At 40.3% G+C, this 24964-nt stretch overlaps 1 protein-coding gene across 2 annotated transcripts in view; it reads right to left on the bottom strand.

Annotated features, from left to right (window-relative positions):
- Positions 1-1360: 1360 nt before the first annotated feature.
- LOC137658048 (cytochrome P450 2L1-like) overlaps positions 1361-24964 on the bottom strand; it is a 216513-nt gene continuing 192909 nt past the window's right edge. Inside the window, exons 8-10 of one of the 2 annotated variants that reach the window (XM_068392769.1) lie at positions 18568-18685; positions 18047-18191; positions 1361-2287 (exon numbers count right to left, since the gene is read on the bottom strand). In XM_068392769.1, coding sequence (XP_068248870.1) covers positions 2103-2287; positions 18047-18191; positions 18568-18685 — 448 coding nt within the window. In that variant the 3' untranslated portion in view covers positions 1361-2102. The remainder of the gene's footprint in view (positions 2288-18046; positions 18192-18567; positions 18686-24964) is intronic. The other variant, XM_068392766.1, reaches the window with a different exon arrangement.

The raw sequence follows: 24964 nt of genomic DNA, 5'->3' as shown, positions 1-24964 counted from the left end.
GTAGAACCTCTCACTCAGAGAGTAAGAGAGTAAATTTAAAAAAAAAAAAAGAGAGGGAGACTAAAATTAATGAGAATGTAAAATTTAAAGTTTTGTGATTAAATAACTTCGAATAATATTTACTGTATGTACTGAACACAAAGAAAATGATCATAAATATAAGTGTTTTCTGTATAGTACCATAAAAGTGTGTGGAAAAGATAATAGAGAAGAATGGGTTAATATTAGTATAGGAGAGGTTTATAAGGGTTTAAAATATACAAAAATAGGGTGTCACTACTTACTGGAGTTTCACCTATAGCTGGGGGGGGGGGGAGAATTATTTATCAGCGATAGACGAGGGAATACTGTAGATTTTCTCTGTTCAGTATTTGTCAAAGTAACTGCTGAGTAAGCATGGAATTCGTTGCCCTGGCACACTTCTTTATCACTTATCCTCTGTCTATCAGAGAAGAATGCTTCAAATAATTGCCTAATATTATTGTTAACTTTGCAATAATTAAATGCAAGCATGTAATCATGACAGGTGTTCAAGACCTAAGGAAACCTTCCCTTGGGGAGAATGGAAGAAAACCCATGGGATGATCATGTGAAGCTGTCATTTGTTGAGTGAGCTGGTGTGAGAGCAGACAGTTGTGCGCACGTACCAAGAACGAGCCGAGCACAGGGTTTTAATCTAGTCGGAATGCACAAAGCAGCGCATTCATCACCATACGATGATTCAGAGTTCAAAGCCACTGCACACTAGGAGGTATATTGTCCGCAAAAGCACACATCAAACAGAGAAGGAATACAGTCTTCTTTTCCGGAAGGAGAACTTGTCTCTCTCTATGACGTCTTTTCTCAAACTCTTCGGAGGTTGGACAATGTGAGAAATCTGACTCGAGGGTGGATTATTAGCCGGATGCTCAAGTTCAAACCCAAGGACAATATCATAAGACAATGGACATGAACCCTTGAAAGAAGAATAGTCTTCAGGGGTGTAGAATAGCATCCTCAATGTGAGCAAGTGTCCAAGATTAATAAAAAGAAAATTTTAAAGCTAAATTTCAAGATACACTAATAGCTCGTCTGTGCTATTCGGTGGCAAGAATTTATGTGACTGTTCAATGTTCTGACAGAAGACAGAAGGGGCTGTGCTTCCCCTCCGCCAGCAGGTAACCACCAGCTACTGACGACACCTCATTATAAGATTTGTTATCAAAGGAACGTTTGGATTTGTGTGAGAACAAATACATTTCCATGAGCGGTACCAAATGTAAAATGGACTCTTCACACATTAAAATTTATCCACAAAACCAATACACAGAATACACATTCCAAGCAGTAATTACACACACAAAAAAACTAGGAGAAGGCAACTTTATGCGCATGCCCAGCATATAACAATCCGGAGAATGTGTAATCAAATCAAAAGACGTAACTGAAGAGAATATCTGGCGCAGCAGTTCTGGCCTTCTTACCACTAGAATGTCCCATTCCTTTATGGCCATGTATTTACTGAAGTGAAGGAAAGAGTTTTAAAATTTTATGGGCAAGTGTCAATTGAACTGAGCTTCTGGAGAAGCAGCAATATGAACATCTGGGAAAGTTGAAAGAAATAAATTATCATTAAAATTCTGTTCTTGTATGAATAATGCTTCTATACTTTATATTAGGTTTGAAAATATTACAGTGCTAAGGATCAATATCTAGGATTAAGGAAAACATAGGCAATTAATATAAAATCAAGATACATATACTCTACAGGTCTTACTTTTCCTATTTTATTACAAATGTCTAACTTTTCTTTGAGGTTTTATGATGTTATCTACAATTATATTTTTCTATATTTAGGTGTTGATGATCAGCAGCTAGTAATAAGTAACATTGATTTGAAATATGGTGCATTTTTTTTCTTTTCCATTTCTATGGTATAATAATCATAAAAAGTATGTTATAAACTAATCTCTAATGCTGAAATAGAATATCAACTTAAGTAATGGAAACAGTATTAGTCTGGAAGAATCTCTCATTTTGGATATGTGCCATAATACTCAAATTGTGTAAAATCTACACTACTTGTATAATTGGTTATTGAGTAAATCATAATAGGATGAAAGTCATTTTCTATGCTTAATAAGGATCTTGAAGTCAGGGGATTGGTTCGTGAATCGTTCATTCATCTTCCTTCCTGTTGATAAGGACTCTGTTTCATCCTCCATGAAAGTGAAATTCTGCAGCAACGCTGAAAGGAACAAGAATAGTTCCATACGTGCAAGGGACTCTCCAATACAATATCTTCGACCTTTTCCGGGAGAAAAAATTATGAACTGTACATCTTATTATAAGTAATCCCACAACATATATCTATCAGAATAATGTATAATAGCAATCACAATATCATCTATCTTAATAGAATTTGTCATTAAAACCCTATCAATCACATAAATGCTCACATTCGGGAATTTTCTAAGTGCAGGTACCCATATAAATTTTGTCTTGTTTTGAGAGCTTGAAGTGATTTAACCAGTTCTGTACATAATTCCCATCAAAACTCTACAGCACTGCAAAGTATATATATATTTTTTTTTTTAATTTTCCTTTACCCAACTTTTTTTTTCCAGCCTAATTCACTCTCCATGAAATGAAAGAAATGGAATTTCTTCTCCACAGCAGAAAACTCATTTGCTCGGGTCAACATCTAGGGCACTAGCTTTGTAGTGGTTTGCGGACCGTGGCCAGAGGTAGCACCCAAACTGCCTAGTGTCCGAATGCTGACCAAACCCCAACGTTCACTACACAAAAAATATACAACGGTGGAATACTAAAAAATCAGGGTAAAAGGCAAACAATCAAGGATGAACTGGGCACTAGGCACCACCCCTTGATTTTATACTGGGCAAGGGGACCCAGCAAGAACCTTACTTCCTCCTTATCTTCCCATGCCTTGAGCTTGCTGAATAAATGTGTAGCATGACCGCTGCCGATTCATTTCTGGGAAAATGAGCAGGATACATGAATAGCTCTATCTTCTTTAGGCAAGATAGTTTCAAGCTTCAGTAAAGTGTCAGAACATTAAGTGAAAGGGAAAAATTTTTAATACTGACAATAGGACACACTGTGGGAGAAAAAAATTATGATGAATGATAAATCAGAGATTTAAAAAAAAAAAACTTAGGATTACAAAAAAATTGTTTTGTCAAATTTAAATAAGCAATTAAAGGAAAAATTAGTACCCCTTTACACTCCAGCCTCACAATAACAAGATAATTTTTTTTTTTTAACAAAAAACGAACTATTCACATGCTGGACACACTTATGGGTTCCAGATGCAATTATAAACAAAGGCACACCCTAGCCTGGTATCTGTTTGGGATACATTCAAATACAAGTAGCTTGCCTCACGATCAAAGGGATTATAAAACAAGGTTGCAATTCATGCGGCAAAACTAGAAGTTCCCGGAAAACTTGCTTTCAACAGTCTTCTCCAGGCTGACTAACAACATAATCAGGTGCAGGATCATGCAATATTATTTCAAACTTATGACAGGAAAAACTTCAAGCTTATAGGAGAACCCCGCAACAATGTGGTTCATTATCAGCATGAACAGTCAACAGGGTTTGGGCATTGACAACACACAAAAGTTTGGCTGCCACTGAAAACTTTCCTACGCCACTTTACGTTCACTTGTTTCTGGGTTCCACTTCAAACTTGACTCCCTACTGGGTGTAGGGTCCCACTGTCAGTACCCGTTAAAAGAAATAAAGATTAAGGCACTTCTTTGAGGGGACACTTGAGGGGTATAAAAATTTGTAAAATATGAAATAGGTTTTCATACACAAACCATCAATTATTCCAGATTCTTGGTTAACTGTTTACTTAGTCTAAAACTTCTGTTAATGTTTGTAATATTTTAATTTACTTCCAGTATATACTGCACAAGTTCTGTATTTGTTTTCATTATGCTCAACTTTTGGTCTAAAGTCTTAATATTGACACTAACTAGCTGTTATGTGGCTGCCATGTTACTATTTGGAGGTATACTTATGTTCATGCTAAGTTCCTACCTGTATTTTTGTCGATAGGTATGGCCGAGACAGGATACTTTTATGGCAGAGTACCTTCCAGCAGAGTTGCCTGTTAGGTCTTCAAGGTTTTCCCTTACCATCTGACATCAGGGAGTTAAGGCCCATAACCTAATTCCTTACTCAATTGGGTAAGGTAGGATAGTCTTCCTTCTATTTATCTAGAACCCAACCTCATGTGATATTTCATGTATATGGTAAGCAAGCTTTGCAAGTCTTACGGTGTTCTGCTAATAAGGACAACGTCATCAGCATACTTGAGGTCTGCTAATTTCTTGTTACCAATCCAGTCCAATCCTTCTCCACCATCTACGACAGTTCTACTCATTACAAAATCCATGAGGAAGATAAAAGACATAGGTGACAATACATTCCTAGGAGTACTCCGCTGTTCAGTGGAAATTCATTTGATAAGACTCCATTAACATTAACTTTGCACTTGCTATCGAGAGGACTCTACCTGTAAAACAAAGCAGCCGAGTCCAAGGCTCGAAGAGCGAGAGGCATCCCTGAAGTGGTGATGTAGGCGGGGGGAGGCTATCACATGGACAGAGAGACCAGGCGTACCAACCTGGTCAAAGAACCACGACAAATGAATGATCAATACGGATAGACATAATATAATATAATATAATTGATATGGTATAAAATATAATGAGTAGGAAAGCATGCGAATAATATAGAAAGAGAGGGACGCAAGGGAGAGGCAGGGAAGAGCTGAACCTTCCACCGCGGGGAGGACCGAGCTGGGCAGGGGGGGAGGCAACGTAACACAAAGTCGGTGAGGTGCCGACATAAAAATATGAAAACAAACTGCCTCGCGAGAGTCCCACTCAAACTAAAACAACTACTTGTCGTAAATATACTGTAACGTATTCGCTTATGATAAGAAAACGTAATAACGCGTGGTAACATAAAAAACTAGCAGCGCCCGAAAGCAAGCAGGCATGCCAACCTAACACAAACTATGATACCGTAATATCATAACTGTATCGTAAATAACAGGATAATGAAATACCATAACAAAAATAAAATAACACGGGGTGTGAAGCGTGAATTACCCAGATAGGTTCAAAACGAAAAACAATCAGTATGGAAGACTAATTGTAAGGCATTAAGAACAAGAGAGGGAGGAGGTAGCCAGCCGCCATGGTGGTCCCAAAGCGTGGCTGCGAACAGTGAAAATTAAAAACTGTGATAGAATAACAAACTAAGGGCAAGGCTACCTCCAAAGACTCAAAACTCATAGATCTGGTACTTACCTTCGACGGAGTGATAGTAGAGTTCGACATCATGAGATAAATCCTGGGTAAATCCGGGAAAAACACACAGCAAAAAAGTGAACAGCGTAAACCAATGGTGCTATGAAAAAGAGTGACGTCACTAGCGTGGGTTGGACTGTTGGTAGTAGAGATCGGAGCTAGGATGTTGAACGGCACCTCGCTGAACGGGGATGTTGAGAGGAGATATCTAAATGGTGCGAGGCCTCTGGTTGTGATTTATCACGCCCCAGTTATTATACCGACACCTTATTAGGTGAGCGAGCTGGGTTCAACCTAGCATTCCTAGAAAATTTTTTCTCTGGTAAATTCATAGCAGTTTTTACCTTAGAAATGATGTAAAAGGAGTATTTCACTGGGCAGCCCAGAAAAGGCTTTTATATAGTCCAAAAATACCATCAAAAGGGGATTTCTATATTCTATGCATTGCTGTACAACGTCTCACAATGAAAACATGGTCAGTGCAATTTCTACCTTCTCTAAATCCTGCTTGTTCATCTCTCAGTTTTTCATCAATCTTCCTCTTCAGTCTATTTAGAATAAACATACAATATCTTTTCATAACTGACGAAAGTGTTATGCCTCTGCAATTATTGCAATCAGCCAAGTCTCCTCTTTTTGCTATTTTCACCAACACTCCTAACTCCCATTCATCAGGTTGTGCCTCTTCATGCCACATTATACAAAATAATCTTGTAAGTAGTCTGAGAGTCGCTTCATTTTCAGCTGGTATCATCTTGGCAGTTTTCTTTTACATAAGAATAAAATAATTATGGTGGGTAAGTTGGTATTTCTTTTTTGCAAGAAAAACAATGGTTTTACATATTTCACAAGTCATTCTTTGTTGAGTTCATATCACAGTGCACACGTCTGGTGATGTCATATTTTGAGCAGAAGGTGATAATTAAATGTTATCAAGAATGTACTTCAACAGCAGCATGGAGCTGTGGCAAACTACCTGGATGTCGTTCTACATTAAAGTAGCAAAGGGGTAGGAAGACTGTGTTACCTTTTTGTAACTCAAAGCTAATGTAGTCATGATGCTCCCTGACATGTCAGCACCACTGAGCAACCCATCACCCACTGCTGGAGTGCTTGAAGAGTTTGAAATAGTGCATGCATTTCCAGAATGGTGTGCAATTATGCTTATCCCTCTTTGCTCCACCCTTCCTTCACCCATCCCAGAACAGAAACATCTCTGGAGGTGATCATGAGGCATAGCATGAGGCATAATCTTTACAAAAGACAACTAATGACCAAGGAAAACTTATAGATAAGCAGGTTGTTCAAGCCTGGTCAAAAACTGATGCGATACATTCCTGAGCTTGCTCGGGCAAGTGTTTGACAAAACAACTCTAGCTACTGCAGTATTAATCAGAAGGCCAATTACTGTACTTCATTCAATGCATGAGCAGGTCATAATTCTCCAACTTCACCAATATTCCTAGATTTAGTCAAAATGCAAAGTGGTAGTCTTACTCCTGAACCCACTGTGTCTTGATTCAAGGATCAGCTAATCTTTGATATACTTCCATGGATATGTCCTGTGTGAATGGGCACAACCTGACAAGTTGAACATATAAGTATAAACTTGAAGAGCATAATGAACTGCCAGAAGTACAGGGCTTTGAATTGATACACAACTCCATTGAGGATGAAGCGGAGGTACTTCCCAAAGGCCTAATGGATGGCTATCTAGAAATATGCATCCTTAAGCCCTATGTCTTCTGATCCATTGAATGCATGAAGTCTCCCTTTTTGATGGAAAACTGTACAAAATTTACCATTTCCATCTTTGAGATTTGGAGAACAAAAATTTATATAGCACAAAGGCCGATAATTGGATTTCAGCCCTCAAACAACTTTTCTACCCTGAAGACTTGACTGTAAAATCCGATAACAATGAAGTATGACTTCTCATTCTTCTCCTGCATTATTTCCACCCCTGGCTACAAGGTCAGAGCCTTCTACAATCCTGGAAGGTAGATCTGAAAAGTGATCATTGGCAATTCCTCCTTCCATTTTTAGCCAAAAATTAAAAGCCTCTTAATATAAAGCAACTGCTGCACCACAACTGAGGATCAACATTAGAAATTTATTCTGCAGGACAAGAAGATACCAACCAGCTAGTAACCAGGCCTTGCAACAATTTGTGTCGGGAGGTTGCAATCTACGCCTAAAGAAGGTTTAAGCATCCTTATGCCATTTTCTTTGCATTGTTGACAATATCCTGTTGCTCACTGAGGGGTGAACAGAGGGGAATAACTCCTTCTCTTGGGGAAGCAGCTTCAAGCTTGACTGAGAGCAATTTAACAGTCATCTTCTTTTGCACTGGCCAAAAGGAATAACACAAATGTCAGAAGTTTGGTTACAGGAAGAAGAAAGAAGAGCACCCACAGACTTTCTAGACTTCAAGGATAACCCAGAAGGCAAATTATTAAGTTTTGGCTCCTTTTCTTAATGTACTCCACCCAATATGCCAATGACCAATTCATCCCCTCCTTACAAGGGGAAGACTGCGAACAGTCATGGTCCCTGCAAGAGGTGCAAAGAATAGAAATCCCCATGACTCCTGCTCATGAAAGTGCCGCACTTCCTCCCACCAACTCCAGGGCAGGACTGTATGTCAATGTGAGGTGTATCACAAAAAACACACTTACACTCTGTAAAGACAAAATGAAAATAAGTTAAACAGCCAATATATGAATATTATGAGTGATATGGACATCATAAGTGAGTACACATTAACATTTTTAGCATAAGAATTCTAGCTAAAATCCTCCTCCAACTGAAGGACTCCGGTTTGCATTCATAGAAAAAAAAATACAAAAACAAGTGTAGCATACAGTCAGCCCTCCTTATTTGCAAGGGTTAGGTAACAGACCTATTACTGGGGAGAGACCTGTGACGCCCGGTGAAACCCTTCCCGGTTATTTTTGTACGGACCCACCCTTTCCTTGCCAAGCCATATGTTCTTGCAGAAGGATTACCTAGAGGGCGCTCATGTTGGGTGTCGGTGGGGTAGTCCAACTGTATTCTCTAGGGCCTGTCACGGCCCTCCCCTTTGATGAAGGGATTATCTAAATGGAAGACAGCCTGTGAATAGTGGTTTTCACAAGCCCTTGTTGTAAACACGACACCCACAAGGTGATCGCGCGAGGGTAGTAACCTCTGCATTCCATGCTTTTATCTTTCTCTAGTATATTTGGAAGATTTATATTAGAAAAGTGTAAAAAAGGACCCTTTTCACCGGCCGTCACAGATCGACCCAGAAATAATTTTATACGATCACAAGATATGGAAAGTTAAATTTTATACATGAACACAACGCAAATTCTCGATTTATTAAATGAAAGGAACAGAAAAGAATCCTTGAAAATCTGTTAATGGACCTGGTAATATGCAAACCAAATTGGGGTAAATTCAGGTTTTCATATTGATTGAATATTCTATATGTTTACTATTTTGGATTCTTTGGAGTAAATATAATAATAAAAAAAAACAGCCAAAGTGAGCTTGAACTGTAAATTAACCCATTTATTACTTCAATTCTATTAATATTTTATAAAGATAACTATATCAAAACTTTATGCCTAAACTTTGTAGTAGATGTATGGCTTCCCACTTAACCCTTTTACCCCCAAAGGACGTACTGGTACGTTTCACAAAACCCATCCCTTTACCCCCATGGACGTACCGGTACATCCTTGCAAAAATATGCTACAAATTTTTTTTTTTTTCATATTTTTGATACCCTTTTGAAAAAATTCAGGCATTTTCCAAGAGAATGAGACCAACCTGACCTCTCTATGACAAAAATTAAGGCTGTTAGAGCAATTTGAAAAAAATATACTGCAAAATGTGCTGGGAAAAAAAAAGGGATTTTGACGAAGGAAAAATCTATTTCTGGGCGAGAGACCTGTGCTGCCCAGTGAAATACTCCTAGAGCACTATTTCTAAGGAATATAACTGCTATATATTACCAGAGAAAAAAAGCATAGGAATGCCAGGTTGAACCCAGCTCGCTCACCTATATAAGGTGTCGGTATAAAATACTGGGGCGTGATAATTCACAACCAGAGGTCTCGCACTATTTAGATATCTCCTCTTCAAAATCCCCGCCACAGCGAGGTGCCGATCAACACTACTACCACTAACCCAACCCACGCCAGTGACGACACTCCTCATAGCACCCAAGGTTTGGGGCCCATGTTGGGAGGGAAGTCAAGGGAGGGTTCACTGGGCGGCACAGGTCTCTCGCCCAGAAATAGATTTTTCCTTCGTCAAAATCCCTTTTCTGGGCTCCGACCTGTGCCGCCCAGTGAAATAGTACCAGAGAAATGGTCCCAAATCTTGGAACAATACCTGAGGAAGTAAAATAAAATCCAAAATAACAGGTAAGAGGATAGCAAGACATAGTTGATAAAGGTTCACTATGTTCAGGAGGAATCACATTCCCTGCTGCCACTGTAGCAAATATAAGGCTTCCAGAGGTTTTAAGCAGTGGCGTTTAAATACTGTTGGAGACTTCCGGCCTGTATATTTAGTAAGTCCAGTGAAGTTCATAGTAATTAACTGAGGTAGCTACAGCTCGTATATCATGGACGTGAGGGAGTGATGTGGGAATGATTCTAGGTAGCCCGTTAATGAAATGCAGAATCTTCTGTCTGAGTCCTTTCAGGATGATGGTTCTTCACCTTCTCTAATGGGTAAGGGCCCCGAGGACTGAACGGGAGATATGTTTAAGTAGGCTTCCAGAGTGTTTACTGGACATAAAGATGGGTCCTGCGGAAGTGGGACAATCTTCCAGGGGAACCGTCTGTCCAGGGAGTCCTCATTTTCGCTAAAAATCTTTTGTCAGGGGAAAGGAGTACTTCCCCTGACGAGAGAAATTCAATATGACCTGGATCTCTAGACAAGGCTGAAAGTTCTGATATTCTGGCGCCAGAAGTCAGGTTCATTAAGAACAAGGATTTCCTAACCAATGGAATATAATGGCAAGTCTCGTTAAGAGTGTCTGAAGCCAACTTAAGTACGTCATTCAGAAACCAGGAAACTGAGCTAGGGTGAGTTGATGGTTTCAATCTGGCGCAGGTTCTCGGGATGGATGAGAAGTATGAATCTGTAAGGGCAATATTAAAGCCAATTGTAAAACCTTCAAGGCTGACTTAATTTGTGGTAATAGTACAAGTCGCTAAGTCTGATTCAAATAAAATTCTGAAGAAGGTTACTGTCAGATTCATAGTCATCGTCTCAACCTTTGAGTCCCTTAAAAACTGGCAAGTTTCATAACAGCCGAATCATACTGTCGAAGGGTGGATCCCCTCTTATCTGATTCTAAAAATAATGTATTTGAGGATCAATATCTGCACCTCTTGAGCTGCAAATTTCATAAAGTCCAGAAAGGTAGGGCATTCTGAATTTGAGGAAGCTAACACACAGCGAGTTGTACTGCTTGTGTTAGTATTGGATTGGGGATCTGTCGAGGTGGAGACCCAGTTCCACCAGAAGGGGAAACCCGTTGTGCTTGGGCCAGATGGGGGCTACTAGAGCAACTTGGCCTTTGAAAGTCCTGAGCTTGTCTAACACTTTCATCGACAGATTTATTGGTGGGAATAGGTAAATTTTCTCCCAAGTGTTCCAGACTAATGATATTGCGTCTGTGGCGTAAGCCCGAGGATCCGGGCTGGGAGCTACGTAGCACTCTAGTTTGTAGTTGGACTTTGTTGCAAACAGATCTATCTGGAGATCCGGAACCTGAGAAAGAATCCAACTGAAGGACATTGGGTCTAGTGACCACTCCGACTCCAGCGGAGTTGTCCTCGAAAGTGCGTCCGCCACTATCTATCTAGAAGAAACCTGATATGTTGGTTTTTGGCTGGAGCCGGTTGCTTAAGGTAAAAAATACCGCCATGGCCTCTAAAATATTGATATGAAGTTGGCGGAATATTGTCGACCATAGTCCCAGGACTTTCTTGTACTGAGAGTATCCCCCCCCCCCCCCCCGCCTGTTAGGGAGGCGTCTGTGTAAATGACGAGCTTGGGGGTGGATATTGTAAGGAAACGGATTTGCCAGATTTTGACCTTTGTCCATGGTTGAAGTCTTTTCTTCAGAATTGGTTGGAGTCGAGCCCTTTGTCTCGATATTACTCGTTTTCCTGGAGCACCATACTCGGCTTATATCTTTCAGTCTGGCCTTCAGTAGTATATCTGTTACTGAGGCAAACTGGAGGGCACCCAGGATTCTCTCTTGATTTCTTATGGAAGACAATTTGTCTTTGAGAAAACGTATTGTGTTTTGCTATATCGTTCCTCTTGGCTGTTGGGAGACAGAGTGTGGGAGCATAGAACCCATTGAATCCTAACCATTGAAACTTGTCCTCGGGACCAAACGAGATTTCTCGAAGTTGATTTGGAACCAAAACTGTTGTAAGAGATTATCACTCTGTAGTTGCTGTGAGGCAGTTTGCCTAGTTGAAGCCTAGAAACGGACGAAAATGCCTTGCTTTCGGAACATGATAGCAAACGTCTGCAAGATCCATAGAGGAGGTGACGCCCCCACAGAGAAGCAAGGTCCGCACCTGAGAGATGGTCAACATGTGAAACTTGTCGCATTAAATGTAAGAATTCAGAAGCGACAGGTCTAGGATTACTCTTCGCTATTCTGAGTCTTTCTTTGGCCCGCTGAACAAGTGATCCTGAAATTACAAACGATTTACTTTCTTTATTGCTTCCTTTTGCAATAAATCGTTTTCATACAAGACTAGCTCTTCTGTTGGATGTTGATGAAAACTGGTTGGTGGAGGGGGCCTTTCTATCCAACTCCACCCCAGACCTTTGGAAATTATACTGAAAGCCCAAATGTTGAACGTTCAACGGTTCCGGAAGATGTAAAGTCCTACCCCTACCTGAGAACTCCCAATGATTTGCTGCGGATTTACCTCCTCGGCCTCGAGAGTAGCTGTTGCGAAAAGTTCCTCTCGAGCTAGCGCCTCTGGGGCGCTGGTAACCCTGGAAAGCACCCCGAGTTTCAAAGGTGGGCCTAAGGGCTGGGGAAGTAGCATAGGAGGTAGTTGCTACTTGGGACTGAGGAACCAGCACGTATTGCTGTTGGGGTTGACCCTTCGAAGTGAAAGGTTGACTCCCTTGTGCCACCGGGATGGTTTGAACCACCTGTTGGGACCGCCGGTTTGGAAGGAATGGAAAGATCTCAGACTCTTTCTACCTCGAGATTGGTTGCTGGCCGGTTCGAACTTGTGCTTGGGGACTAAGCCCATCGAACCTTGAGGGTCTGATTGACCCTAGCAGCTCCAGACTGGGGCTTTAATGAGCTTGTTAGGCTCATGTCTGATAGTGGCCTCAGACAAGACATGCCTACAGCAACGACGTCTGGCCGCAAAGAAGTCGTAGGAATCAGACAGTAAGGCTTGAAGTAATGACTTCGTCAAGACCTTAAAAGGTGGTTCTTCTTCATACATTAAAGAGGTCTTTTCTGCCATTGTAGCCGAGTTGATAGGTCTACTCAGGCGCATACAGGCTTCGAGCTCGAGGCATATCAGGGATTCCGGAAGCCTGGGTAGCCACTCACTTAACTGAATGGGAGCACAGTCAGCGCTTAATTTACCCGATGTGAAGGTTGCCGGGGCGTTAGTCCAGCAATCGTGATCCCCCAGGGACAGGAGGGAGGTCGGATGCGTTTCCTTCAGCTGCGGTAACGGCTTGTCCTCGTTTATTGCCTGCTGAGCAAGGTCCGATATCTTAGTGACACACGGAGTAGGGGTTTACTCCTCCACTAGAAACATCGTGTACGGGCTCTTGTGAGGTGTTAACGTAGTGTTAACACACTCCCACTCGTTTAAGGGCCGGACCCAGGTGGACTGAGCCTGCCCCTTTGGGTACATTTTGGTTTCTTTGGGGACCTTGTCAAACCTTACGAGTGTCTCCTCGGTAAGGCATGCGAAACCAGAGAGAGGGAACTGTAGACCCGGCGGGTAGAATTCAAAATCTTCTACAGTCCGGGTGCCAAACCCTTCGATGGTTAACATACCATCTTTGAAGGGAGAGCGCAAGGCCCCCTTCCACGGATTGCTTTCGACGAATTCCGGGAGCTTAGAGGCATCCGGGATGATATATTGTGCTGTTGAGGTAGCCCATAACAAATGAGACCCTGTATGAGGCTATCTGGCTTAGCACTCTCTCTTCCCCCTAATGGGCAATAATTCCATTCAATTGTCAAGTTCACAGAGGCACCAGGAATCTTCCATCCTATAATTCGTGGTGACTCGGTATGTGACACGAGGTTTGAGCCAGTGAGCTACAGAGGTCCGTAAATTATATATATATATGTATATATATGGATAAATATCAGCACAACATCGTGTTCAAATAGAAATAAATTTCTACCTCATCCCTGGGATCGGTCGCTGGCCTCTTCTAATGAAAGGTCAGGTTGAAACTAACCATGCCACGAGAGGCCATGCATCAATCTTGAAAGGGCTGCCGGATCGAAGGGAGCCTCCGGGGTCGTAGGTTTCAGGCCGGGCTTCGCTCTCGACCCAAGAGAAGTCTTAACTGGTTTGGTGATTTGGAAGACCTGTGAGTCTTTGGTAGGGCTGGCAGGTAGCTTTAACTTTAGGGACAACGGGACGTGGCCCGACATCAGCCACGTGCTTCCTTGAAAACCCTAAAAGGAAGAGACACAGGGTCTCTTTGCCCTGACACTCCAGGCAAACCCGCCAACCCAGATCTAAAAGAGTCGCCAAGGTAGAAGTCATGGAAGACTGCGAGTTCCGAAAGAGGGTATATCGTTACTAATGAACAAGGTAACTCCGTTGGGAATGTAAAATAAATAGATCGAGAATAAATGTTTAAATCGATCAATCACAAAGGAAATAAAATGAAAATCCCAAAATAATATATCCGAAGTTATAATTATAGATAGTAACGACAGGGGCACCTACAGTGTCCCATAGTAGGGTAGTAACCCAAAAAGATCCGGGTGTTCCGAATTCTTAAAATAGACCGGTATGAAACCGGGACAAAAGGCTATGAACAAAATTTCGGACCGGTATAATAACCGGGGAGAAAACTTTTCATAAATTAACTGACATTGTCAAAATAATTCCATAAAAGGTGAAGATTATCAATGAAATAATATTGTCATAGCGCGAAATATACTATCCCGTCGGTACTGGGGAAGTATAGAATAACATAAAGATACATAAGTATCCCATAGCAGGTCAGTAACCTAAAGAGATCCGGATGCTTCGAATTCTTGAATTAGACCAATATGAAATAGGGACAAAAGACTATGAACAAAATTTCAGATCGGTACAGTAACCGGGGAAAAACTTATCATAAATTAACTGACTTTGTTAAAACAATTCCATAATAAGTTAAGATTATCAATGAAAAAATATTGTCATAGCGAGAAATATACTATCCCGTTGCTACTTGGGAAGTATAGAATAAAATAAAGATACGTGAGTGTCCCATAATAGGTTAGTAACCTAAAAGGATCCGGGTGTTCCGGGTTCTTAAAGTAGACCGATATGAAACCGGGACAAAAGGCTATGAACAACTCTAGGACCGGTTTAGTAACCGGGGAAAAACTTATAAACAAACTGACATTGTTAAAACAATCCCGTAATAAGTTAAGGTTATCAATGAAATAATATTGTCATAGCTTGAAATACACTATCCCGTCGCTACTTGGGAAGTATAGAATAAAATACAGATACGTGAGTATCCCATAATAGGTTAATAACCTAAAAAGATCCGGGTGTTCCGGATTCTTAAAATAGACCGATATGAAATCGGGACAAAAGGCTATGAACAAAATTTCGAACCGGTATAGTAACCGGGGAAAAAATTATAAAAATTAACAGACATTGTTGAAACAATTCCGTAATAAGTTAAGATTATCAATGAAATAATATTGTCATAGCGAGGAATATACCATCCCGTCATTACCAGGGAGGTATAAAATAAAAAGGGATGAAAAAGGATGCAAAAAACAGTGATGAATAAATATAATCAAAACTAGTTCCGGGGCCCCCGGGGCCGGGGAACAGGGTTGGTAAAGTAAACTTAAAGTAACTTAAAGTAAACTTAAAGTAACTTAAAGTAAACTTAAAGTAACTTAAAGTAAACTTAAAGTAACCTAAGATACATCCTTAAAATACATAAATAGAAAACTCCAGTTATGATCTAAAACTAATGTCAGATAATTGAATAGGGCTCCCGGAGGGAGGATATTAATCAAAACTGTGTCAGTGTCAACAGATCTTGTATTTAAGAGCCCGGAGGCTCCGATGTCTGATGACGGGAGGGTACCACGGGAGAGCGCGGGGGGAGCCAATGGAACCCCCACTACCCAACCGGAGGTACCGGGACGAAGGTAATGATTCATGTAGAATATAATATAATGATATGGGATATTAATAAGTCCTATGCGGACGATAATAGCAGGAGGTACCGTAGGTGGGGACACTCCTAATATAAGTGCTCATTCTTACAACCATAGCTAAAAGCAAAAGTTACACCAAGGTGCAGTCATACCGACTAATCACGTGTGATAGTCCCCGGTGGTCCCGGCCCTCCCCCTCCCCCGACCGATGGCCAATCGGGGCGACGGGAGGGGAGGAGACGAAACCGCCCGGTATGAATGAATGAGACTAAGTCACACCCCGTGGGTACACTCAGTCCTCAATATGTCGGAACGTTGAGGGAAGACTGAGGAACAAGCATACTTGACCCGTATGTCATAACCAACAACCATCGAGTGAGAGGAAGGGTGTACACTGGAGGAGGGGAGGATGGAATAGCCTCCCAAACATGTGGGGGGGGGGGTATGGTACCGGGGAATCACCAGTGCGTAGTGGTAGACAGGGCTACCAACTGGAGATCCCCTCAACATGACATGAAAATCCCAAAAATATGATCATAACGGAGTAAAGCGATAAATATAATATCAATGCACAAATACATAAAAATAATTAATGAATTAAAAGCGAAATCACGTAAGTAAGGGTAGGCATGCAGAAATAATATGGCGAGAGAGGGACTCGGGCGAGTGGTAAGGGAGGAGCATGACGCCATCAGCAGATGGAAAGCAGGGGTACCAACCTAGTTACTGAAGCGGTAGATCGAACAGTAAAAACAACAAAATACGCGAGAGTCCCACTCGAACCAAATGTAAAACTAGGTGGAGCGTAATAAAACTAAAAGGTTTAATAATAATAAGTGAGATGGTCGTCTTCCTAGAACTAGCGAAACAATCTCAAAGGTGACGCAATCCACCAACATGCACGAATGCAGGCATACCAACATAACCTACTCCTTGATGAAACGCTAACACTGATATCATAGGAAAACATAAAATTAATGCTAGATGAAAGCATAAAGACGGTGTACTAAATAAATGTAAGGAAAAAACTCCTAAAAGTTCGAACAAATATTAATGACGGACGAACTAACGAGAAAAAGGGCAGAGCCGAACCATGAACGGTAAGAACGGGGACGCCGTTCATATATAAACACTTCTCAATTAATAAAAACAGAGGTTACACTGCCCAATCTCGCTAAAACTCATGGATAAAGTACTTAACTTCGATGGGGTATCATGGGAATCGGCCATCGATTATAAAATAATGATAAATCCAAGGTTAAACACGAGAAAAAACATGTTGGACTTAATAACAACAAGTGCTATAAAGGAGTGACGTCACTGGCGTGGGTTGGGTTAGTGGTAGTAGTGTTGATCGGCACCTCGCTGTGGCGGGGATTTTGAAGAGGAGATATCTAAATAGTGCGAGACCTCTGGTTGTGAATTATCACGCCCCAGTATTTTATACCGACACCTTATATAGGTGAGCGAGCTGGGTTCAACCTGGCATTCCTATGCTTTTTCTCTCTGGTAATATATAGCAGTTATATTCCTTAGAAATAGTGCTCTAGGAGTATTTCACTGGGCGGCACAGGTCGGAGCCCAGAAATAACCCCTTGAGGGTTAAGGGTTGGAAATTTCCAAAGAGCCTGGGGTTAAAAGGGTTAACAGATCTGAGCAAGACGTGTTAACAGGTAAGCAACAAATATAAAGATGGCAGCTGGAGAGAAATAAAGCAAGCTTTATCTCCAATATTAACACTGGTTCTTGCTGATGACATGACATTGGTTACCTGATGATTTCCCGCATTTAAGGTGCTGTGTCAGGTTCAATAGAAACTGTACCTGTGGGTCTCCCTTAGACATTATAACTCTAGCCATAGAGCAGGGAAGACAAAGTTTCTTTGGTATTTTTGCATCGTATTGGATTACTTGTCCTAGTCTTCACAAGAAAGTCCTTGGAGACCATACAGCATATCAACTAAATAAAATACATTTAAGCATATTGAAAAAATTAATGAACTCTTTCCTTTCCCATTCAATTTTGTTTGAAAGTTAACTATGTGTAAGGTCAAGTAGCTATTTAAAACTATGTTCTTGGTACAGTACAGCTGAAAAGTAAGGAGAAAAGAAAAAATTATGCTGTATAGTTTTGTCATTGTCTGACCAAAAATAAGTAAATACTGTACGTAGAAAATAGAGATTTTGGAAGTAAATATAAGGAAAATGATAAAACATTAACAATACTTTAGATATGCATGTGCCTAAAGAAAATTTCTTTAAGAAAAACAAATTACAGCTTATATACGCACCAACTCCAAATGGGAAAAAGCCTTCTTTTTTGGGTATTAATCTTCCCTCAGAATCAAGGAAACGATCTGGATTAAATTCTTCTGGGTTTTCCCAGTACTGGGGGTCAGTATGGCAGGAGACCATGTGCGGCATCAATACTGAATTCTGTTGCAAAATTCAAAGTCTTTTGATTAGCTAGAAAAGTGAAAACTAATGTCATTGATACAGTGAGAAATTATCAGCAATATATAAAAATAAACTTAATGCATGTAAATTCTTGAAAAGTAGAAAAAAAAAGTTAAAACAATAAAAAAACACCTGACTCAAATCAGTGACAACAACCTGGAAATAGCTACTATAATAATTCACTAATATTGTATTTTATTAAACAATACAACATTGTGTAATCTATTATACAATATAAGGCAGTGTATAAAATCTCTAGAAATAAGTCTATAGTACATAATTTCCTACGACTTCACAAGTATTTCATAACTGGTCTGCATTGTTATACAGCATGGTAATTATTCAAGACTCTTACCTTAGGGATTATGAAACCATCAACTTCAATCGCCTTGTTTGTAGAGTGAGGAACTGACAGTGGTGTTAAAGATACTAATCTGCTCACTTCATTTATCACTGCCTCCAGATACTGCAATCTATTTGAAGACATTTGAATCAATATTCTACATAAACTTGTCTAAATAAACATTGTCTAAATATACAAAACAAACACACTTGCATATTTATTTCTAAGGAAAGGTGGGATTGATGTTAGAAGTTATAATCTGTGCAGTTTCAAATGATCAATAATAATGCCATTAACTAAATGAGAGCAGTTACTGATGTTAGAGGTAGTGTTTAAATATAAAAGAATATACATAGGAGCAAAATGTATGAGATACATATATAATTTTTTTTTCAAAACGGTATCGAGCAAATTCCCATACCCACAACAGAGGGTAAACAGATAAAGCAAAACACCCGTCATACCTACATTCAATCATTAACTGAAATGTCAGCAAATCCCTCAATGCAGTGAAAGCTTCCAAACTAATTTCAAAACAACTATACAGAAGGCTTACTAGAACCAGGACAAACTACTCTACAAATGCAATAACTCCTCTCTTCTACACATGTATATCTAGACCTTAAAACTTTTTTGTTCCAATACATTTTTCATATTTATCCTACCTTTTGGAGATCTTCATCTCCTCCTCACCTCCAAGTATTTATGAATAATACACTCTTTACTAATTGATTATTCTTTCATTCTTACCACATAGATACCCCCTTATAGTACTTTGATCCATTTTGTAATTTATGCTAACCAAAACTTTTTACAAGTATCTATATTTTTTACTTAAGAAAATCTTCTTACATCACATTTGAAGTTCTACACTAACAGTTTCAGCCCTTTTCTTTTTCATACTCATTTAAAAGTTTTTACAATCACTACATACGGTGCCCCGTACCTCTCACAGAAAATTAAAGTCTCACTAAATAGTTCCATACATCCAGTTACCTTTTTGTTTCTTCTAATATATAATCATCATATTTTCACATTTTACCATTACCAGTTATATTTACTTCAGGATTGTGCAAGTAGTATTAGTGATAAAATTGCAGGATTAATTATCAAACTAAATAAGTATAAATTTCAGGCAATTCAAATGTATGTACTGTACCAACAATATTACAGTGTAATACATCGTCTCGTGACTCGTGGAATCTATACGGATGCCATTGATCACAATTTGATTTATATTAAAATGTAATGATAAAAAATTAAGATAAAAGAAATACTTAATTTTCTGTAGGGAAAATATTTTTCGGTTTATCGAGTTACTTTTACTAATTACTTTATAACTATGAAAGTAAGAGGAACTGACAAAATATTTTGTATACCCATTCTCTATTGCCATACAAAGCTCAGTGAACTTTTTTCAGGGTTGTGTTTCTTACTATACCCCCTGGCATTGACATACCAGCCGCGCCCCTAAGGATAGGTCTGAAATTTTTCACTGTAAGGAACATCTGTGTGTTCCTGTCTCGTGTATAACCGATGACTGATAAACCTGAAATTTAACATGGAGCGTGATCTTTAATGGTAAAGGAGTCTATCAAAATAAGTCTAGGAAACATAAGATTTAGACTTTATCAGAGCTGCATCTCTGTGAAGAATAAGTCCTGCTAGGTGTGTCCCATCAGAAATACCTATGTCTAGGAGCAAAGTTATAGGGAGGAGAGTCTCATCTCAGGATCTTATGATGAAGTTGATCTCTGAAGGTGAATGGCTGATAACCATACAATGTTAACAGCATCCCATAAATCCTTTCTTTTTGGTTATAGGAAAACTATTAAGAAGTAAACCCTTATAGATGACGAGGGTTTGTATCAAAGTAGAAACAAGTGCGATTTTTAAGACAGGTTCTTTAAGGCTATCATGACTTGAGAATATGAAATATATTCAGCTCTATATCAAGTATTTTACATTGCCGATAAAACACAACTCTGTAGTCAGGTTAAAAGGTTAATGTCAAGTCACTAACTTTAACAAGTTAAAGAAAAACTGCCGTTCAGTTTGCCTGTGAGGTTTCAATATGGAATACAGCATTATTGTTGAGTATTGTTGAACATATTTCATGTTATTTCATATCTTTAAAGAACATTCTTGGAACATGAGTGCATCTTTTTTTTTTAAACTTCATTATTTTTCAACCTGATATAACACTTTACATAATTAAAACTACTTAAGCTTGCGATAGAATTCAAGACAATCAAATTCATACAAAAAAAAGAGAGAGAGAGAGAGAGAGAGAGAGAGAGAGAGAGAGAGAGAGAGAGAGAGAGAGAGAGAGAGAGAGAGAGAGAGAGAGAGAGAGAGAGAGAGAGCAAATTTTATGAGGCATCTTATATCATCCAATATCACAATCATATACGTGAGACTTCTACAACCTCCTATCTTTCATTGGTACAGTATATCTTTACAGTATATATGCCCAATCAATTAGAAAGAGGGTGGATTTTTTTTTATTACTCTTAATAGTCAGCCTTTCTTATTCGTGGGGGTTAGGTAACAGACAGGTGCGAAAAGAAAGATTCGCAAATACTAGCTTCCCTTGCGTGGGTTAACTCATAACCTAACTCTTTGCACATAACACACCAAGTAACCCAGTGTACAATAGGACTATGGCACACAACTCTAATCATAGCCACACTTACATTTTACACACAATTAGAATAAAACACTGGTTCCTATATAATATTGCATAACACTCGCCGATACTTTAGCGTAATTACTGTAATGTATGTACAGTACTATTACTATGGTACACTTTGAATACCTAAGGTAACACTTGTACAGCTTAAATACCTAAGGTAACACCCATAAGTGTTTACTGTTTTCAGCAGGTCATATAGACATTTTGTCAAGTCACCTCACTGTAGCCTACATTATATATCATGTATGACTTTTGTATTTAAGTACTGTACAGTATGTAACAGTGAAAATTGAGATAAAGTAAAAATTAAAAGCATGCATTGTATACAAACACCACTAAACATATTCATACAAAGTTCTACACTGTATTATGTTGTGAAGCAACTCTTGAAGAGATCTCAAGAGACAACTACCGTCTCGGCTACAACACTCCTCAAGCCATGATCGGAGGCCAAGAAGTTCAGGAGGTTGGTACCTCTGTTACTACCTCCGCCCTCTGTCGTCATCTATACGGACACATCGCTAGAAGGATGCAGGGGTCACTACCATCAACGTCAAGTTCAAGGAACGTGGTCCCCTCTGTTCAAGACGTTTCACATCAACATCTTGGAGGCCATGGCAGTCTTTCTCACATTGAAGAGGCTGTCCCCACGTCCCTCAGTCCACATACGACCGACTCTGGACAGCGGTGTAGTGGTCAGATGTCTGAATCGTCAGGGCTCAAGATCGCCCCAACACAACCAAGTGTTGTTGCCCATCTTCCGTCTGGCGGAGAAAAGATGGCACCTCTCAGCAGTTCACCTTCAAGGGTTCCGCAAAGTGACGGCAGATGCTCTATCCAGGATAGCGCCGATAGAGTCAGAATAGTCTAGACGCAGATTCATTCTCCATCTCTCACCAAGTCCCGGAACTGCAGATCGACCTCTTCGCAACAAGCGACAACAAGAAACTTCCTCGCTATGTGGCCCCATACGAGGACCCTTGAGCGGAAGCGGTGGACGCCATGTCCCTGGACTGGAACAGATGAACCAAGATTTACCTGTTCCCTCCGCCCAACCTTCTGCTAAAGGTCCTCACCAAGCTGAGATCCTTTCAAGGAATAGCAGCTCTAGTGGCTCCCAAGTGGCCCCGGAGCAACTGGTTCCCATTGATCCTGGAATTACAACCGAAGCTAATTCCCCTGCCGGACCCAGTTCTGTCCCAACAAGTTCAGAAGTCGACTGTCTTTGCTTCATTACAAAAAAGCCAAGACCTTCATCTCATGATTTTCTCTCCTTAGCCGTCAAGAAGAGGTTTGGGATCTCGAAGGAAAGCTTAGACTTCTTGGCGGAATATAAGACGAAATCTACCAGAAGGCAATAAGTCATCTTGGAAGAAATGGGTGGCCTTTGTTACGGCGAGAAATCCTACGGATATATTGAGGGATTTCTGCTTGTCCTTTCTCATTCACCTTCATGGACAAGGCTTAGCGGCTAACACTATTTCCACGTGTAAATCGGCCTTGACAAGACCCTTACTATATGTCTTCCAGATAGACCTGTCCAGCGAAATCTTCAATAAAGTGCCGAAGACATGTAGCTAGACTCAGACCTGCAGCCCCTCTGAGCCCTATCTCCTGGTCTCTCGATACGGTGCTGCATTTTGCCTCAGGTTTGAACAATGAGACTTGCCCTCTGAAAGATTTGACTCAAAGTGATTTTCTTGTCTGTTCTAGCCTCGGGGGCTAGAGTTAGTGAAATTGTGGTATTATCAAGGGAAGAAAGCCAGATTCAGTTCGCAGAAACAGGCGAACTTACCCTCTTTCCTGACCCAACGTTTCTCGCCAAGAACGAGCTACCCACTAAGAGATGGGGTCCATGGAGAATCTGCCCTCTGAAGGAAGATATCTCCCTGTGTCCAGTGGAGAGTAAAGGTCTATCTTCGCAGAACTTCAGACTCCGGTAGAGGACAGCTCCTTAAAGGAGAAACATCGAGTTCCTACCTGTCAATTAAACAACTAAGGGCGAAGATCACCTACTTCATTCGCAGAGCGGATCCTGACAGTACACCTGCCGGTCACGATCTTAGGAAAGTCACCGCTTCCTTGAATTTCTTCCAATCAATGAATTTTGAGTGTCTTTGCTCATTTACAGGATGGAAGTCATCCAGAGTGTTCTTTAAACACTAAGCGAAGCAGGTGCAAGAAGTTTAACACTTTGTGGTAGCGGCAGGGTAGTGTGCTAATACCTGCGGCTTAGTGCTGCGAAGAACAGTGAGTTATATGGGACTCTCACTCTAAAGGGTGTCTGTGTTGACACTAGTGTGCAACATAGTGAAATTTGTTTTACCATGGTGACACCACGACTGTTAATATACCGAGGTGATGTTACATAGACTGAACACTTGTGCCACGTGTTTATGACATGAAGTGTATATAAAGACATTCTCAGAAAGACATTATAATTCCTATGGAATTGACATGTGTGGGTAGCAAGTTTCCTTTTCAGGTACCACGATCATTTCTGTATGTTCCAAGTCTATGTAATTTATTTGCATTTTCAATTGCACCATTACATTATAATTTATGTATGCTAATTCTTATTTATTATTAATAAATAGGTTTAATGGTTTTCGTGTATCTTATTTCGCCCTAACATTATAATAAAATCTGTTTGTGAGTATTATTATACCCTCTACTCAGCATGATGTGCTTGAACAATAGAATTCTATCGTTCCTAAGCTTAAACAAACCCATCTGGCTTGGTCTAACTTGTTCCGACACGTGATACATACTCTATCTATCACCTTGCTCCGAGACCGGCAGGTCCTTCTCGATGGTGGGTTGGTTCCATTTACCATGCAACTTCGAGACTTTCCAGAGTCCAATTGGACTCTTCCCTGCAGGGGGGCAGGAAGCAGTAACATGGTACATGCTTAGCTGAAATGACATATACTGGTTGTCATAGGTCTCTTGGGTCATAAGACCAAAGGAATATTGTCTGGAAGTCGAAGGCACTACTGAGGGGAAAAAATCCACGATACATTAATGCTCTGGCACACTTCCATCAGGATGACATGGCCTGAGCCCAAAAAACGGATTTTGAGCGTAGCGAAAAATCTATTTTTGGGTGAGATAGCCATGTCGTCCTGATGGACCCGCCCTTTGTTCTCTATAAGGCCTTGGCAGACCCCCTCCTAATCTTAATCTTACTGTATCCTGGGGGGCTGGTCTTAACGCTAAAAGGAATGGAGATGGCGGGCGGAAATGACGTCGGCAAGATGGCGACGAATATGACGTCATCCGAGTGCCCATAACAGTAACGGAGGAGGAGAACTTTGTTAACGCTCCTTCTATATCTTGCCACTTGTTCCCCCCTTGAAGTGTAAACGCTATGTGGGGTAGAGAGCTATGTGGTGTGTCAAGAATACGTCCCGTTATTATGCAATATCCTAAAGGGCAACCTTGAGGGTACTCGCACCAGAAGTTAGAATTCTGGAGACCTTTAGTTTAATTCTCTGGGAATATCCACTGTAGTCAAATATACCCTTAGGAAGCTACTAAAGGAACCTTCCATCAGGATGACATGGCTATCTCACCCAAAAATAGATTTTTCGCTTCGCTCAAAATCCGTTTTATTTACTAATAAAGCTTTGTTGTGTTCATTATTTCAAGATTTTCTTTAGCTTAAATGTAGGGAGAGCAGTAGTAGTAGTTCTTAGATTACTCGCTAGTGTT

The sequence above is a fragment of the Palaemon carinicauda genome, chromosome 1 (genome assembly GCF_036898095.1).
Source record: "Palaemon carinicauda isolate YSFRI2023 chromosome 1, ASM3689809v2, whole genome shotgun sequence".
NCBI classification, from domain to species: domain Eukaryota; kingdom Metazoa; phylum Arthropoda; class Malacostraca; order Decapoda; family Palaemonidae; genus Palaemon; species Palaemon carinicauda.
Note: the sequence above shows the minus strand (reverse complement) of the source record. Positions and strands in the feature narration are given on the sequence as shown.